Consider the following 15,777-nt stretch of genomic DNA (forward strand, 5'->3'; position numbering starts at 1 on the left):
AATATTTTCCTAAAAACTCCGAACGAAACGAATAGAACTGCTGCTGTGGTAGAATTAAAATAACGTTATAGAACAACGCGTTGTTTCTAGAGCGCGATTTTCTCTGATGAATCGGTGTCAGAAGGCTGGTCGAACACAATATCCCTTATGTTCCCCAAAAACAATGATCCTATTTATAACGTTTCATATGATGGTTATGAAAAGCCTAGACTCCTTCCCTTGCAACCACAGTTTTCCCTGACAGTCCCGTCTCTGAAACTCACCCTTATTTTCTCAAAAAGAAAGCTTTAAAAGAATTGGCACACTTCTATGACATACACATTTATTGTGATATTTTACATAATTCTCCCACCAACATTATTACTAGTCATGTCATGTAAACAATAATGTAAACAAGCATTTAGGCTAATAGACAAAGAAGCATAATGACCCACATAAAACAATTATTACATTTTAGTGTGCAAATCTAGATTGACAATTTCATATTAGGGTAGAATAATAAACAAAATACAGTATTCCTTAGTTCTAGATTGTGAGAGACAAGTTCAAGTGTCAAAAGGTTATTTTGGGGTAAATGTTACAATTAATTCCATGTGTAACACACATCTGACAATTATATAGGTAAACATTGACATATGTCCAAAATGGCAACCTTTTCCCTAATATAGTGCACTACTTTTCACCATTCGAGACGTACCCTATTGAATGCCAACATTCACCTTTCGTCGTACTGATTTCAATTCATGTCATGTACTTAATCTTAACACGAGAAGTCCAGACCCTGTTCATGTCCTTTAGAAAATAACCAGGGTTTGAATTACAGGGGGGGGGGGGGTTAGGCCAGACTCAACACCCTCGTCGTTCATGCACCCCCAAGAGCCAATGTATAATTTGAACCCTGGTTCTAATGACAGGTGAATAAAGTTATAATAACAGGTGAACAACATAGTGGGGAAAGATTCCCAGTCAATATGGTTCAGAGAACAGGCCTCTTTATTCAAGTCAACGACGCCATAATGGGTGGACTATTTCTATGGTTCAGAGAGGTTTAGAAACAAACACAGGAAGTGATGTAACAATACAAAGAAACAAAAAAGTGCCCCTGTCGCCGCGTTATCAACTACACTGTGCCACTAAAACAAGCAATGAAATCGACTGGCATTGGCAAAATTGCAATGAAGACAATATTCATTTGTGCATAGTGATTGGTTAACTGATTAGCTATCTCACTCGCTCTGGAAACAAGTGTTGCTACTTTATCCTGGCAGGCTATGCTTCAGTCCCAAATGGCACCCTATACCCTACCTAGTGAAATAGACCTGGTTAAAACTAGTGAACTATATAAGGATACAATTTGGGACGCATATTATGTTGTCAAACTTTGGCTGGTCCAGGATCAGTTTGACCATTTCCTTAAAAGATTCCTAAGAGCTGACCCCAAACCAGTTGTTATAGCAGTAACAGAGTGAAGAGGTATAGCTTACATCCTAAATGGGCACCCTATTCCCTCTATAGTGCACTACATTTAACCAGGGCCCATAGGTTCCCATAGGGCTCTAGTCAAAAGTACTGCACTATATAGGGAATAGGGTGCCATTTGGGACAAATCCATAGTGTAGTGTGAGATAGTACTGGGTCAGACGGTGAGATAGTGTGCATCCTAAATGGTACCATGTTCCCTGTATAGTGCACTACTTTTGACCGGAGCGCTATATATTGGGAATAGGGTGCCATTTGGGATGCACACTTAGTTTCATCTGGTTGTTACTGTAAGACAGCGTGGGGAGGGGATTTTGGGTTTAAAAAACACTTCAGGCCACTCTAACGGAGCAGGGTAAAGTTGCCCCTATACGCTGATCTTGGGTCAGTTTTGCATTTTTTCCCACTAATAGTTCAAGTGAAGAGGAATCAAAACTGATCCAAGAACTGTAACTAAGGGAATCTTCACCCCGGAGGTTCTGTAACACAAAACATAATACCTGTTACCTAACCACCTTGTTTAGCCAATAGCCATCAGAACAGAGGTGTTTGTGGTTGATATGTAAATGAATGATTGGCCAGTGTCCCTGTATCTCTTCAATGATTGTCTGGTGTTCCTGTATCTCTTCAATGATTGGCCAGTGTCCCTGTATCTCTTTAGCTCTTCCCCATCATCTTTAACAGCAGCTGTACAAGGAGGAGGTAGACGCATAAAGACAAAGGTCACAAAGGTCAAGTGCATCTTAACCTCTGAGACAGACTGATACTCATGATGAGTAATGATCATTGGCTCAAGGAGAGTGACTCCCAAAAAGCCCCCCACACTAAGGTCTGGAGGAAATAACACTGTCTAGCTAATACACTTTTTATTTTCCTCAAAGGTTGACTGTGACTTGGAAAGAGATAGGGAGGGAGGAGGTAGGGAGGGGCGAGCGAGAGAAGGAGAAGAAAAAGGAAGGGATAGATAAGGAGGAAGAGGGAGAGAGGAAGGGATGGGGGTACCTACCTGAGTGAGGTGGTAGTCTCCGTCGACTAGCTGCTCGATGATGTTAAAGTGATCTGTGTTTGGAACGTCCTCCAATGTTACCTTCAGTCCTTCTGTTGACTCCAGAGCCTGCAAGAGGGAAGGAGGAGAGGAGGGAGAGAGGAAGGAGGAGAGGAAGGGAAGAGAGGGAGAAAAAAAAGGGACAGAAAGATAGTAGTTTTCTAGGCCCTAAAACTCTTCCAAAAATATAAGGGTTCAGCTGTTATAAAGGTGAATTGTTTTGTCACTTTCTGAAATCTTGCAACAAGAACAATCTAGATATATTCTAATGTGTCCCAGACAATGTCTGTTTTTCCATCCATGGAACTCAGACACATTCTATTCATCAGCTCTGATTCTGTGTTCTACTTGTGTGTGTTCAGTCTGTACTGACTTTGTAGTAGTCCTCCGACTGCTTCCGGAACTCTGGCGAGTCGTTCTGCGCCACGGCAACCACGATATCACAGTCGGAGGAGGAGAGTTTGAGCTGCGGAACCAGCTGACTAGGACTGTTCCTCAGAGCCACCTCTCTGTGAAGAGACAGAGAGAGTGAGACAGAGAGAAAGAGAGAAAAAAAGAAGCGAGAGAGAGAGGGGAGCTTCTGGTGATGGCTCTGACTGGCACTGACTGCTACTGGACACCCACAGAGCAAACACACAGACTACATCTCTCTCTCTAAATATAGGATTCATTTAACCTTCTTCACTCTCTCACATACACAATGCCAAACACACACAAATAATTCGGCCATTGATAAACACCATTACTCACTGACCTTAGGTGACCATTAGTAGATAAGGTAGAGCAGTGGTTCCCAAACTTTTTATAATACCGTACCCCTTCAAACATTCAACCTCCAGCTGTACCCCCTCTAGCACCAGGGTCAGCGCACTCTCAAATGTTGTTTTTTGCCATCATTGTAAGCCTCCACACACACACTATACGATACATTTATTAAACATAAGAGTGAGTCTGAGTGTCACAACCCGGCTCGTGGGAAGTGACAAAGAGCTCTTATAGGACCAGGGCACAAATAATTATAATCAATCATTTTGCTCTTTATTTAAACATTTTACATATAAAACCTTATTTGTTCATCAAAAATTGTGAATAACTCACCACAGGTTAATGAGAAGGGTGTGCTTGAAAGGATGCACATACCTCTGCAATGATGGGTTGTATTGGAGAGTCTCAGTCTTATATCATTTACCACACACAGTCTGTGCCTGTATTTAGTTTTCATGCTAGTGAGGGCGGAGAATCCACTCTTACATAGGTACGTGGTTGCATAAGGCATCAGTGTCTTAACAGCGTGATTTGCTAAGGCAAGAAACTCTGCGCGCAGCCCTATCCAGAAATCTGGCAGTGGATTCTGATTCAATTAAATTTTCACAGAACCGCTTGTTGCAATTTCAATGAGGCTCTCTTGTTCAGATATCGGTAAGTGGACTGGAGGCAGGGCATGAAAGGGATAACAAATCCTGTTGTTTGTGTCATCCGTTTCGGGAAAGTACCTGCGTAATTGTGCACCCAACTCACTCAGGTGCTTCGCTATATCACATTTGACATTGTCCAAGCTTCAGTTCAATTGCACACAAAAAAATCATACATTGATGGAAAGACCTGTGTGTTGTCCTTGTTAATGCAGACAGAGAACAGCTACAACTTCTTAATCATAGCCTCAATTTTGTCCCACACATTGAATATAGTTGCAGAGCGTCGCTGTAATCCTAGATTCAGACCATTCAGGCGAGAAAAAACATCACCCAGATAGGCCAGTCATGTGAGAAACTCTTAATCATGCAAGCGGTCAGACAAGTGAAAATGATGGTCAGTAAAGAAAACTTTAAGCTCGTCTCTCAATTCTTAAAAAACATGTCAATACTTTGCCCCTTGATAACCAGCGCACTTCTGTATGTTGTAAAAGCTTTACATGGTCACTGCCCATATCATTGCATAATACAGAAAATACATGAGAGTTCAGGGGCCTTGCTTTAACAAAGTTAACAATTTTCACTGTAGTGTCCAAAACGTATTTCAAGCTGTCAGGCATTCCCTTGGCAGCAAGAGCCTCTCGGTTGATGCTGCAGTGTACCCAAGTGGCGTCGGGAGCAACTGCATGCATGCGTGTTACCACTCCACTATGTCTCCCTGTCATGGCTTTTACGCCATCAGTACAGATACCAACATCTTGACCACCAAAGTCCATTTGATGTCACAAAGCTGTCCAGTACTTGAAAAATATCCTCACATGTTGTCCTGGTTTCCAGAAGAGGATGTCTTCCTTAATTGTCCCCCCATAAACGTAACAGACATAAACCAGAAGATGTGCCATGCCCTGTTGACTCATCCAGCTGTAACGCATATGATTCACTGGCTTGTATGCGAAGCAGTAATTGTTTCAAAACATCTCCTGCCATGTCACTGATGCGTCGTGTATAGTTTTTTGGCCTTTTCCCCCAGCATTATCCCAGCCATATCCGCGGCGCAGGAAGAATTAAGTCCTCCACAATAGTATGGGGCTTGCCTGTCCTAGCCAATCGGTAGCTCACCATATAAGACGCTTCTAGCCCCTTCTTATAAATGGTATCTGTTGCTTTTATACATGTCTTACTACTCGAAAGTCATCTTTATTCTCGCTCAAAAAACTCCTGAAGCTTATTTTTCAAATTGTCATGTTTCGTTTCTAAATGAGTGAAGGTTTCCCGCGAGAGAGAAACGGTTAATGTGATTGGATGTTAATTATTTGACTAGGTTACCTGTATTTGACATTGTGTTGTTATTTTGCTGAACACTAGATGTTTCAATTTTATTTTTGGCAGTGAAACAAGGCTACTCAGGCGAGAGAAAAAAAACTCTCCCAAATGTATAGCCCCTTTGGAAAATATTACTGTACAATTTGAAAATGTGAGAAAAAAAATATTAAATTATATATATATTTTTATGTGAATTACATTTTTATTTGGTGTACCCCCAACAGCATTGCGCGTACCCCAGTTTGGGAATACCTGAGGTAGAGCATTCAGTGGTGCATCTTCAGGGGTGGATGGGTGTGGGGGTGTGTGGTACGTACTCTGTCATCTTCAGAGGCTCGTTGACATAGGTGGACAGGATGGGCAGGAGGTCATATATACCACTGACCAGGAACGCACCTGAGAGAGAAGAGAGAGAGAGAGGGAGAGAGAGAGAAAGAGAGAGAGAGAGAGAGACAATATATGGGTAAGGAGATAGGAGGGAGAGAAGATTGTCAATCATTCAAAATAAAAAAGCAGGTCTTTCTGTGATTATGGAGAAAGATTACTGAGCTCACGTCTCTGCTGACAACCCGCTATCTCCTGACCTCTAACCTCTCACCTTTGATCTGAGGGGTCACACTGTACTGAGACCAGTCTGTAGAGAGGATCATAGCAGCCAGGTGGGCCCCCGCAGAGTGGCCACACAGGTACAGACCACTAGAGAGAGACAGAGAGAATTGCCAGTCAGAAACCAACCCCTAGCCTAGACATTCATATCATCAAATCATGACATATTTGTTACTATCTCCTTTACTCAGATAGTAAAGATTATATTCAGCCACTCTTGGAGGGCAATGGAAGTTGATTTAAAACGTGCTTCTATATCATTAAAACTGCCTTTAGTAAGTACAGATCTGAGATTGAGATTGATGAAGAGGGCGCACCTAATGTGTGAATACTGTTGAATGACGGACACCACACTCCTCCGCACCTGAGACACCATCACATCCATGTTCCCTGGATGGGAAACAGGGGGAAGAGGAGGAAAGTAAGAAAAAATAGGAACAAACGAGGGACAGATGGAGTGCACAACTTTAGACCAGGGCCCATAGGGCTGAAGCTGCTCTCGACCAACAGGCTGCTGTGCTCTGAAGACCCCAGCTGCAGTCTACAGAAGTAGTACGCCATAGATAAACAGGGAGACATTTGGGACGCATTCATGTCTCCTATGTTGCTATGACATCACAAACCAGGGACACACCAACGGTACCTTTGGGAGCGATGTCGTAACCCACGGCGACCACCACGACGCCCTTATGGACCAATGGGACGGCCATAAACCCGGACTCCTCCTTACTAGGAAGAAGAAACACAGGCCATTTCTCAAATGGATTTGCTCAACTCCTGCGTCCGCTCTCTCGCCTCCTTTTGAAAAAGAGAGAGGGAGAGAGAGAGAGAGGAGATAGAGATAGATAGATACCTAAGGAACTGCCAGTAGCCTCCATGGAGGTAGATCACCAGTGGGACATCTATAAGAAGAAACAAAACATTGGTTATGGGCAATTCCACAGTAACAGAATGATGCGGACACTCAAGATTTCTTTACTTTAAAATGTATGTCAAACAAAAAACTAAGTTAAACAGCCCCATACAACACAATAACTACTTTGAACCATTTCCACTGAAAATTGACCAAAAAAACTAATGTACTTGAAGAACAGTGCATATGCTAAGTTTGGTAACAGAATGACGATTTGTGCCATTTTTTCCATCATTCCACACACCTTCACCCCCTCCCCCACAAACACCCACTTAGAACATCCATGGCCAGATGCATATGAGCTGTCTAACCCAGGGCACAGCCTGTGTCTGTGTGCAGTTTCTACTGTGGAAATGCCTTGTTTCTCCAGTTCCATGTTGCCTCCACACCTGTGTGTCATGTAATGTGTTGTGAAAGCTGGGTTTTCCCCTTGATAAGGGCATACCGTATTCCCTTTAAGTCATTAGAAATCTGTAACAGCTGTGAGTAATGTGCTGCTGCCATACTGCACTACAGTACTACACAACAGTAGTAATGTACACTACAGTACTACACTACTGAACTACAGTACTGCACTATTACACAACAGTAGTAATGTACACTACAGTACTACACTACAGAACTACAGTACTGAACTACTGTATTACACCACAGTACACTATAGTACTACACTATTACACTACATTACCCCACTACAGTACAACACCACAGTACAACACTACATTACTACACTACAGTACTCCACTACATTACAACACCACAGTACAACACTACATTACTACACCACAGTACAACACTACAGTACAACACTACATTACTACACTACAGTACAACACTACAGTACTACACCACAGTACAACACTACATTACTACACTACAGTACTACACTACAACACCACAGTACAACACTACATTACAGTACTCCACTACAGTACAACACCACAGTACAACACTACATTACAACACCACAGTACAACACTACAGTACAACACTACATTACTACACTACAGTACAACACTACAGTACTCCACTACAACACCACAGTACAACACTACATTACTACACTACAGTACTCCACTACAACACCACAGTACAACACTACATTACTACACTACAGTACTCCACTACAACACCACAGTACAACACTACATTACTACACTACAGTACAACACTACATTACTACACTACAGTACTACACAACAGTACAACACCACAGTACAACACTACATTACTACACTACAACACCACAGTACAACACTACATTACTACACTACAGTACAACACTACAGTACAACACTACATTACTACACAACAGTACAACACCACAGTACAACACTACAGTACAACACTACATTACTACACTACAGTACAACACTACATTACTACACTACAGTACAACACCACAGTACAACACTACAGTACAACACTACATTACTACACAACAGTACAACACCACAGTACTACACTACATTACTACAGTACATTACTACAGTATACCCCCTTTGGTCTCAACAACATACTGTAGCTGCAGTACACTAGTGTTAGATCAGGAGATTGAATCTGGAGTTTTGGTTTATGCTTCCTTTTAACACTATTTTGATGTAATGTCTTAAATAATCAGTGACGGAAAATAATTCAGTTTTCATGTTTTCAGTGAAACCCTTCTGTTATTTCATTTCACCACGAGATAAAGAATGAAGGTGTGTGTCTCAGTAGCTGGGATCAGAGGGATGATGCCTACGGGCTGTCTGTTGTGATGCCTGAGGGCTGTCTGTGGAGATGCCTGAGGGCTGTCTGTGGAGATGCCTGAGGGCTGTCTGTGGAGATGCCTGAGGGCTGTCTGTGGAGATGCCTGAGGGCTGTCTGTGGAGATGCCTGAGGGCTGTCTGTGGAGATGCCTGAGGGCTGTCTGTGGAGATGCCTGAGGGCTGTCTGTGGAGATGCCTGAGGGCTGTCTGTGGAGATGCCTGGGGGCTGTCTGTGGAGATGCCTGGGGGCTGTCTGTGGAGATGCCTGGGGGCTGTCTGTGGAGATGCCTGGGGGCTGTCTGTGGAGATGCCTGGGGGCTGTCTGTGGAGATGCCTGGGGGCTGTCTGTGGAGATGCCTGGGGGCTGTCTGTGGAGATGCCTGGGGGCTGTCTGTGGTGATGCCTGGGGGCTGTCTGTGGTGATGCCGGAGGGCTGTCTGTGGTGATGCCGGAGGGCTGTCTGTGGTGATGCCGGAGGGCTGTCTGTGGTGATGCCGGAGGGCTGTCTGTGGAGATGCCGGAGGGCTGTCTGTGGAGATGCCTGAGGGCTATATGTGGTGATGCCGGGGGCTGTCTGTGGTGATGCCTGAGGAGTATTTCTGTCTGTAATAAAGCCCTATTGTGGAGGAAAACTCATTCTGATTTCCAGGGCCACCCATGGCTGCGACCCTGCCCATTCATGTGAAATCCATAAATTAGGGCCTAATGAATTTATTTCAATTGACTGATTTCGTTATATTAACTATAACTCAGCAAAATCTTTGAAATTGTTGCATGTTGCGTTTATATGTGTGTCACTTGATTATCCTGTTATTCTATCATCAGCTTCTAGTTGAAGAGAATATCAGGGAGGGTGTGTTGTTGACAAACAGGCTATACCACACACACCTAGAGAAGTGGTGGTGGGAACATAGACGTCTAGTTTCTCCCCCTCTCCTTCTCCATAGGGAACGTTGAGGAGGGTCTGGGCCAGGCCACGGGCACGCTCCGTACCTGCACACGCACCAAAAACATGCACACGGAGAAATATACAGAGACACACCCCTTTGTTTACTTTGCAAAAATATATTTAGACTAAACTGTAGTGTAACTTACGGATACAGAAATACGTGTTAAACATACGGGGCACAACAACAATATAAGTCAAACCAACGAAATACAGTTGGTTACTTTCCAATCATTCATTTCATTATTCGCACTGCGGGCACCACCCATATGTCACGGCTAGTCTAAAGATCCCTATAGCAATCAGTTGGCTATTGCTCTTCCCTGAACCCACACTATTGTCAATAATCAACTTTATCGGCTAGTTAATCAAACATCGACAGACCTTCTTTGAGCGCCGTCACGTGGGATTTGATAACGTCGTCTGCCGACATTCTGGGCGACCACTGGCTGGGCGAAAACTGCCTCTCTAGCTCCTGTCAAAGCAACCACACAGTAGTGTGTTGTGAATCGGGGCGGCCATACGTACAAGCCGTTTGGAGTCGGAACATTAGCGCATAAAGATCAGGCAGACAGAGAGGGCGCAGTCCAACAGCGCCCTCGGTCGGTAGACATTCGGAACTTTTGATTAATAGCAGAAGTCAACATACAGGTTTTTGTTTGTACTTTTGTTGTTTCAACAGTGAACTAAAGTATTTATAATCGATATTTAGATATGAGAAACGGTGCTTTATTTTATAGTAATAATGGCAAATGAAGAGAGTAGGTTATGAAAAAGAGGAACTAGGCTACTTGCAGACATTATTATATATTTCGAACAGTTGTTAAAATACTTTGTTATATAAAGGTTCAATTTTAAAAATGGAATACAAAAAATGGAATAACACCAGGTTCATATGTTAATATAGCATGTTGATTTGTTATTAAGCATGCCTGCCTCCTGGGGAATAGGAGAGCGCGTACTTACGAGACACGCACATATTTGTGCTCTACAAATGTTGTGTATTTTCTTTTGGATGCAGGAGAGAACTATTAAAACAACCTGATATCCGAGGTCCACGTCTTTAGTCTCAATCAATCACACACAACGCAGAGCTACAGCTGCACCGGGTACATATTTACAGTACAATGTCTACTGTATGAACAGACACAAAACGTACATCATCTTAACATCACTTACATCCTTATTCATATCCTTCCAACGTGACATTGTTGCTCTTGAATGTAACAACAGCAGATAGACTCCGATAGGCACAACACAGAGAACCTTTGGAATTGGACAAAAGATAAGCAGGAGAAAAAACGACCATCGAGGACAGTGGGTCCAACGGGTCTGCGGGACGAGTGTCTGCGGGGTGTCACAATGTTCTCAGGCAAACGGTTTCAGTTGCCTAATTCTACATAAACAGCTGTTTATTTGTTAACGACAACCGCTAAGATTTTGTACCAACACCGTCAGTGAACCACCGTAACTTGATGGCACAACAATAACAGCTCGTTAGAATTGCAGCCCGGCCAATGTAACAGTGAATTAGTACACGGTGTACTGTACCTTGTGCTGGAGAACATGACATCCTGTGTTGGGTGGAGTAAAAAGGGTTTCACTAACTAAACTGACAATACATGCAACACCGTAAAACAGAACGCACTCTTTGCTAGCCTAGGCCTACTACAGTAGTGCCTTCAGAGTATTATCATGAATTGTCTAGATACATGTTAAATACTATGGAGCTCCGTACAATTACAAATGAGTTATGTCCAAGCTAAATGAAAGTACAACTTTGTAATGAGTATAATTAACAAAGTCTCCCGCCAGAAGAACGAACATTTGACCTACTGACGCGTTTGTCACGTGATTATTGTGAGCTGATTGGTTCGTTCAGTGACCCTGATCAAGCATTTACAGAAACCGTCGCGGCGGGATATTCGTAGTCTTTTCAGCCTCTCCGAAGAGTGCAGAGTTATTTTTCATAATTATTAGGAATATTGTGAAACATAAGGTTAACTTAATGGAGTGTTTGAATGTTCCAAGAATCCGGCCAAATTCCCCACGGAAAGCAATAGGACAGATCCAGGTACGTTTACAAATTATTTTGAGACAAATGCGTTACCCTAAACCTTTTTATAATCCTCTTAAAACCAAACAAATAACTCAATCATATGCAATGCACTGACTGTACGTTTATATGTCTATGTCGATCGTACACATCAAACTCATTGTCTCTCATTTGTTTGCAGGTCATCTTTGGCCCAATGTTCTCTGGCAAAAGGTTTCAGTTGGCTAATTCTTCATAATCAGCTGTTTATTTGTTAACGACAACCGCTAAGATTTTGTACCAACACCGTCAGTGAACCACCGTAACTTGATGGCACGACAATAACAGCTCGTTAGAATTGTAGCCCGCCAAATGTAACAGTGCATTAGTACACGGTGTACTGTAATCAGCATCTCAAGCACTAGCTCGTAACAAGCTACTGTAGTGTGTACTTTACATAGTATTACAAATTAGAACATATTAGTAATTGAATAGGATCTTTAACTTTGCATTTATCCTATAAACTGTAACCATCTACTCCACGGCAGTGTTTGAGAGAGCGCTTCATAGCTGTATTACTAGTTTGTGATACATTTTTTTTCTATAACTGACTGAAATCTATTTTCTTATTAACAGCACTGAGTTGATCAGGCGAGTGCGTCGTTTCCAGATCGCTCAGTACAACTGTTTGGTGGTCAAATATGCCAAAGATACACGCTACTCCGAGAAGGGCATGGCCACGCATGACAAGTAAGAACACTCTGGTTTATGTCAAATACATTATCTCCTGATTTGTATAGATAACATTACATTTAACCGCACCCCCATGAACTAATTATTACCCTGATTCACCTGATTCTCATTGTTGCCACCCAGGACAACAGTTGTTTCCCTCTGCTTTTGCGAGTTTGAATAGTAGAATACACAAGGTGCCATTTTGAAATGTGGAGGTGCATCAGTAGTTTCTCTTGTTGTGTCACTCACTGACAGACAGTCAAATAGCCCACGTCAGCTAACATTTTTTAGATTGCTAAATTAGTTTCGGTGCCAGCTATTAAACTTGTTATCACGGTCGAATTACTGCCGGGGGCCCCCCCCCATTGATTTTGTTAGTCAGTCACACTCAGATATATTAAAAACTTTCAACATTTCTCTCCGCCCCATGGCAAAATGTACAGAATTGCAGCATCACTAATGTATTTAGTAGGATGGTCTCTTTATATGTATGTATGTATTTATTTATTTATTTATTTCTACACAAACACCAGAAACACAATGGAAGCTGTACCAGCCAACTGCCTGAGTGACGTGCGTTCTCTAGCTCTGCAGGCTTGCGTCATCGGAATCGACGAAGGACAGTTTGTAAGTATAGTACATTAGTCTGTTACCCTCTCACTGTGTCCAACAGAGTGATCCTCTTTGTTCCTCACTAGATCATTACCTGTATGTCCTCTACAGCTGAATAACCTGCCATTGATATTCATCTGTTAAGCACATGGAGTCATCAGCACCATATTCCTTACGCTTCGAACACACCGACTGCGTCATTGCGTTTCGATACACCAGAAGTACATTCATTTCCAATGGAACGCTGCATTTGCCTTGCAGCATTGCGTTGCAGAGGCAGTTGCAGTGCGTTCTGTGTGGTGCATACGTTCGATAAATCGAACGTATGCATCAAATTGTATGAGTGGACTTGACAGAAAGTAGCAAAATATGAATGTAGATTATTTTTTTTGCACACATTCAGTAAAAATTTGGGATTACATAAAAACATAGACATGCATAGACATGAACATGATAAGCCAAACCATTACCTAGCATAACTATAGTTATTAGATAGCTATCATGGACATGTCACCTACTGTACACATAGACACACACGGTTATTTGACCAAATTATCAGGGGTACAGTAGTATCTACCATTTCCATTACTATTTATCTAGCATTCACACTCTTTCAAACATGAAAATTTGGTAAAGTTATCAGGGGTAGTAACTAGCATAATTTATTTGACTATTTCTTTCACACACACCTCATTGGCTAGGTTAGCTAGCTAGCTAACGCTAACTAGCCACATCTAGCACTAGCTCACTACTAAACTGACCTGGCAATCCTACTATCGTGGACACTTGTCTCCAAGCAGCATTTTTTGTGTTTATGTCCCTGTAGCTGTCAGCAGTTATGCCAAAAAGACACGGTTTTGAGGATACTGCGAAAATGATTCTCTCCTCCATGTGTCCAACCGCATGCGACCATTTGCAAAAGGTACCTGCATCAGTATAGTTGCCTAGCTGCGCAAAATGTTATGCAGCAGTGATGCAATGAAGCAGTCGGTGTGTTCGAAGCGTTAGTGTTATTATGACCTATGCCCACCTTTTTTCTAACGTCTCCCCCAGACGTTCCACGTATTTAAACTATTCCAGAGCGAGCACACCTGATTCAACTGGTCAACTAACCATCAAGCCCGTGACTAGTTGAATCACGTGATCTAGTTCAGGGCTACAACAGAATGGTGAAACATCTTTGAGGAGATCACTGACCTATGCTACATTACCAATGATAACCAACTATGTCCTAACTGTTATACCCGTATGCTTATGAATCCATGCCACATTCTTCTTGTTTTTGTGTGTTTGTCAGTTCCCAGACACAGTGGAGTTCTGTGAGGAGATGGCCAACATGGGGAAGACTATAATCGTAGCGGCCCTGGATGGAACCTTCCAGAGAAAGGTAGGCATGGATGATGAGTTATATCCAAGGTTTGCTGCCTGCCTCCTGGTTGTCTAGCATCGTAATCGTGTCGTCATCAGTAACAGTTGTCTCAGGTAATAGAATATTTGACATGTAGAGTTTGTCAGTTTAATTTGAATGATTAACTGCGTATGAATGCTGTCTGTCTGTGTGTCTGTACAGACAGTACACTAGCCAGAGAAATGTACTATCTGACCGAACTCTCTGTCCTGTCTGTCTGCAGCCCTTTGGAGACATTCTGAACCTGGTTCCCCTGGCTGAGAGCGTTGTGAAGCTGAACGCTGTCTGTATGCAGTGTTACAAGGAGGCAGCATACACCAAGAGACTGGGGGCAGAGAAAGAGGTGAGGGAGAGGGAGCATGATTTATATTAGAGCTGAGGAGGGATCATACAGTAGAAACATCACATGCCTTCCCGACTCAAAGGTTGTATTCCCTTGAACTTCTGGGAGTGAAATGAGACTGGTGGTTTTTGATATCTTCTTTGTCGTCACAACCAATCTCTCTTGACATTCACTATCCTGGTCTACCTGCTTCTCTCCCTTTCTGAAATCCCCTCTTGATCTCTCTATCATCCCTGTTTTATTAGTCAACCAGTTAGGAATGAAAAGTCCCTGCAGGAATCACAATTATCACTGTGTCCCATTTCACCATTTATTACCCATCCGATCCTTTCGCATCTGCCCTAAGGAGTAAGGGTTAGGAGGTTGATTTTAGGACTGTGCCTGTATTTGGACATGACCTCACTTCCTGTTTCTTGTCTGTGCCCCGCCCCCAGGTGGAGGTGATTGGTGGAGCCGATATGTACCATGCGCGGTGCAGGAAGTGTTACGGTGGCCTGATGGATGTGGTGAAGGAGAATAGCGCCCCCCACAGGGACGAGACGCCACCGCATGTGATGACAGGGAAACTGCTTGACAACACTACATCGCCACGGAAACTCTTCGCCACCCTGCAAGTCTGATCATTACCAGTAGACTATTCTTAAAGGATAGTTCACTCACATGACTTTAAAGGGGAAGTTGACTTGAATTGGAACTTTTGAATGAGATGGTGAACAATCCCTTTAAATTTTAGGTTTGGTAATTTGACTGGAGATGAGTTAAAAGGGATAGTTGTTGACTTCATTTTCTAATTGGAGTAATGAACCATCCCTTTAAGTTTTGCACTTGGAATGAGTGGGGACAATAAATGAAGCTCCATAAACCTACTGAACGGTATGGTATCTGTAATAACTGTCATTTTATAGGGCTTCATATACTTTGATGTAAATATTTCTAAAACATTGACCAAATTAGTACATATCATGTTTTTTAAGACTTTGATACACCTGCTAAAACATACATACTGCCATGCAATGAGTCTAGTGTACACAACTTAATATTCAACTGTTACTTTTTGTAGTTCTGGTCTGATTTGCCTCCTATAATACAAATAAATATATTTTTTAAATGTTCATTTATGGTTTGTGTTAAGTCATTTTCCGGATTTTGCAAAATGTTAAGTCGAACCCATA

General features: G+C 42.5%; 2 protein-coding genes across 5 annotated transcripts; one reads left to right on the forward strand and one right to left on the reverse strand.

The window, feature by feature from the left end:
- Positions 1 to 300: 300 nt before the first annotated feature.
- On the reverse strand, positions 301 to 12,446 carry LOC120018170 (kynurenine formamidase). Of its 4 annotated transcripts, none has more exons than XM_038961221.1 (11): positions 12,360 to 12,446; positions 9,857 to 9,947; positions 9,415 to 9,519; positions 6,719 to 6,767; positions 6,509 to 6,594; positions 6,183 to 6,255; positions 5,858 to 5,955; positions 5,577 to 5,655; positions 2,898 to 3,033; positions 2,486 to 2,593; positions 301 to 2,166 (listed from the first exon to the last, which is right to left on the reverse strand). In XM_038961221.1, exons 1-11 carry the CDS (start codon positions 12,441 to 12,443, stop codon positions 2,137 to 2,139), a joined length of 939 nt encoding a protein of 312 aa, XP_038817149.1. In that variant the 5' UTR covers positions 12,444 to 12,446; the 3' UTR covers positions 301 to 2,136. The 4 variants fall into 4 exon arrangements, with proteins under 4 accessions (XP_038817149.1, XP_038817173.1, XP_038817165.1 ...); XM_038961245.1 differs by lacking the exon at positions 12,360 to 12,446 and adding an exon at positions 11,024 to 11,252; XM_038961237.1 differs by lacking the exon at positions 12,360 to 12,446 and adding an exon at positions 10,664 to 10,999.
- LOC120018193 (thymidine kinase, cytosolic-like) lies at positions 11,367 to 15,719 on the forward strand. Its single transcript, XM_038961257.1, has 7 exons — positions 11,367 to 11,546; positions 11,710 to 11,741; positions 12,144 to 12,257; positions 12,776 to 12,869; positions 14,152 to 14,241; positions 14,486 to 14,605; positions 15,040 to 15,719. The coding sequence occupies exons 1-7, from the start codon at positions 11,481 to 11,483 to the stop codon at positions 15,223 to 15,225; spliced, it is 702 nt and encodes a 233-aa protein (XP_038817185.1). The 5' UTR covers positions 11,367 to 11,480; the 3' UTR covers positions 15,226 to 15,719.
- The last annotated feature ends 58 nt before the right edge of the window (positions 15,720 to 15,777 follow it).

The sequence above is a fragment of the Salvelinus namaycush genome, chromosome 2 (genome assembly GCF_016432855.1).
Source record: "Salvelinus namaycush isolate Seneca chromosome 2, SaNama_1.0, whole genome shotgun sequence".
NCBI classification, from domain to species: domain Eukaryota; kingdom Metazoa; phylum Chordata; class Actinopteri; order Salmoniformes; family Salmonidae; genus Salvelinus; species Salvelinus namaycush.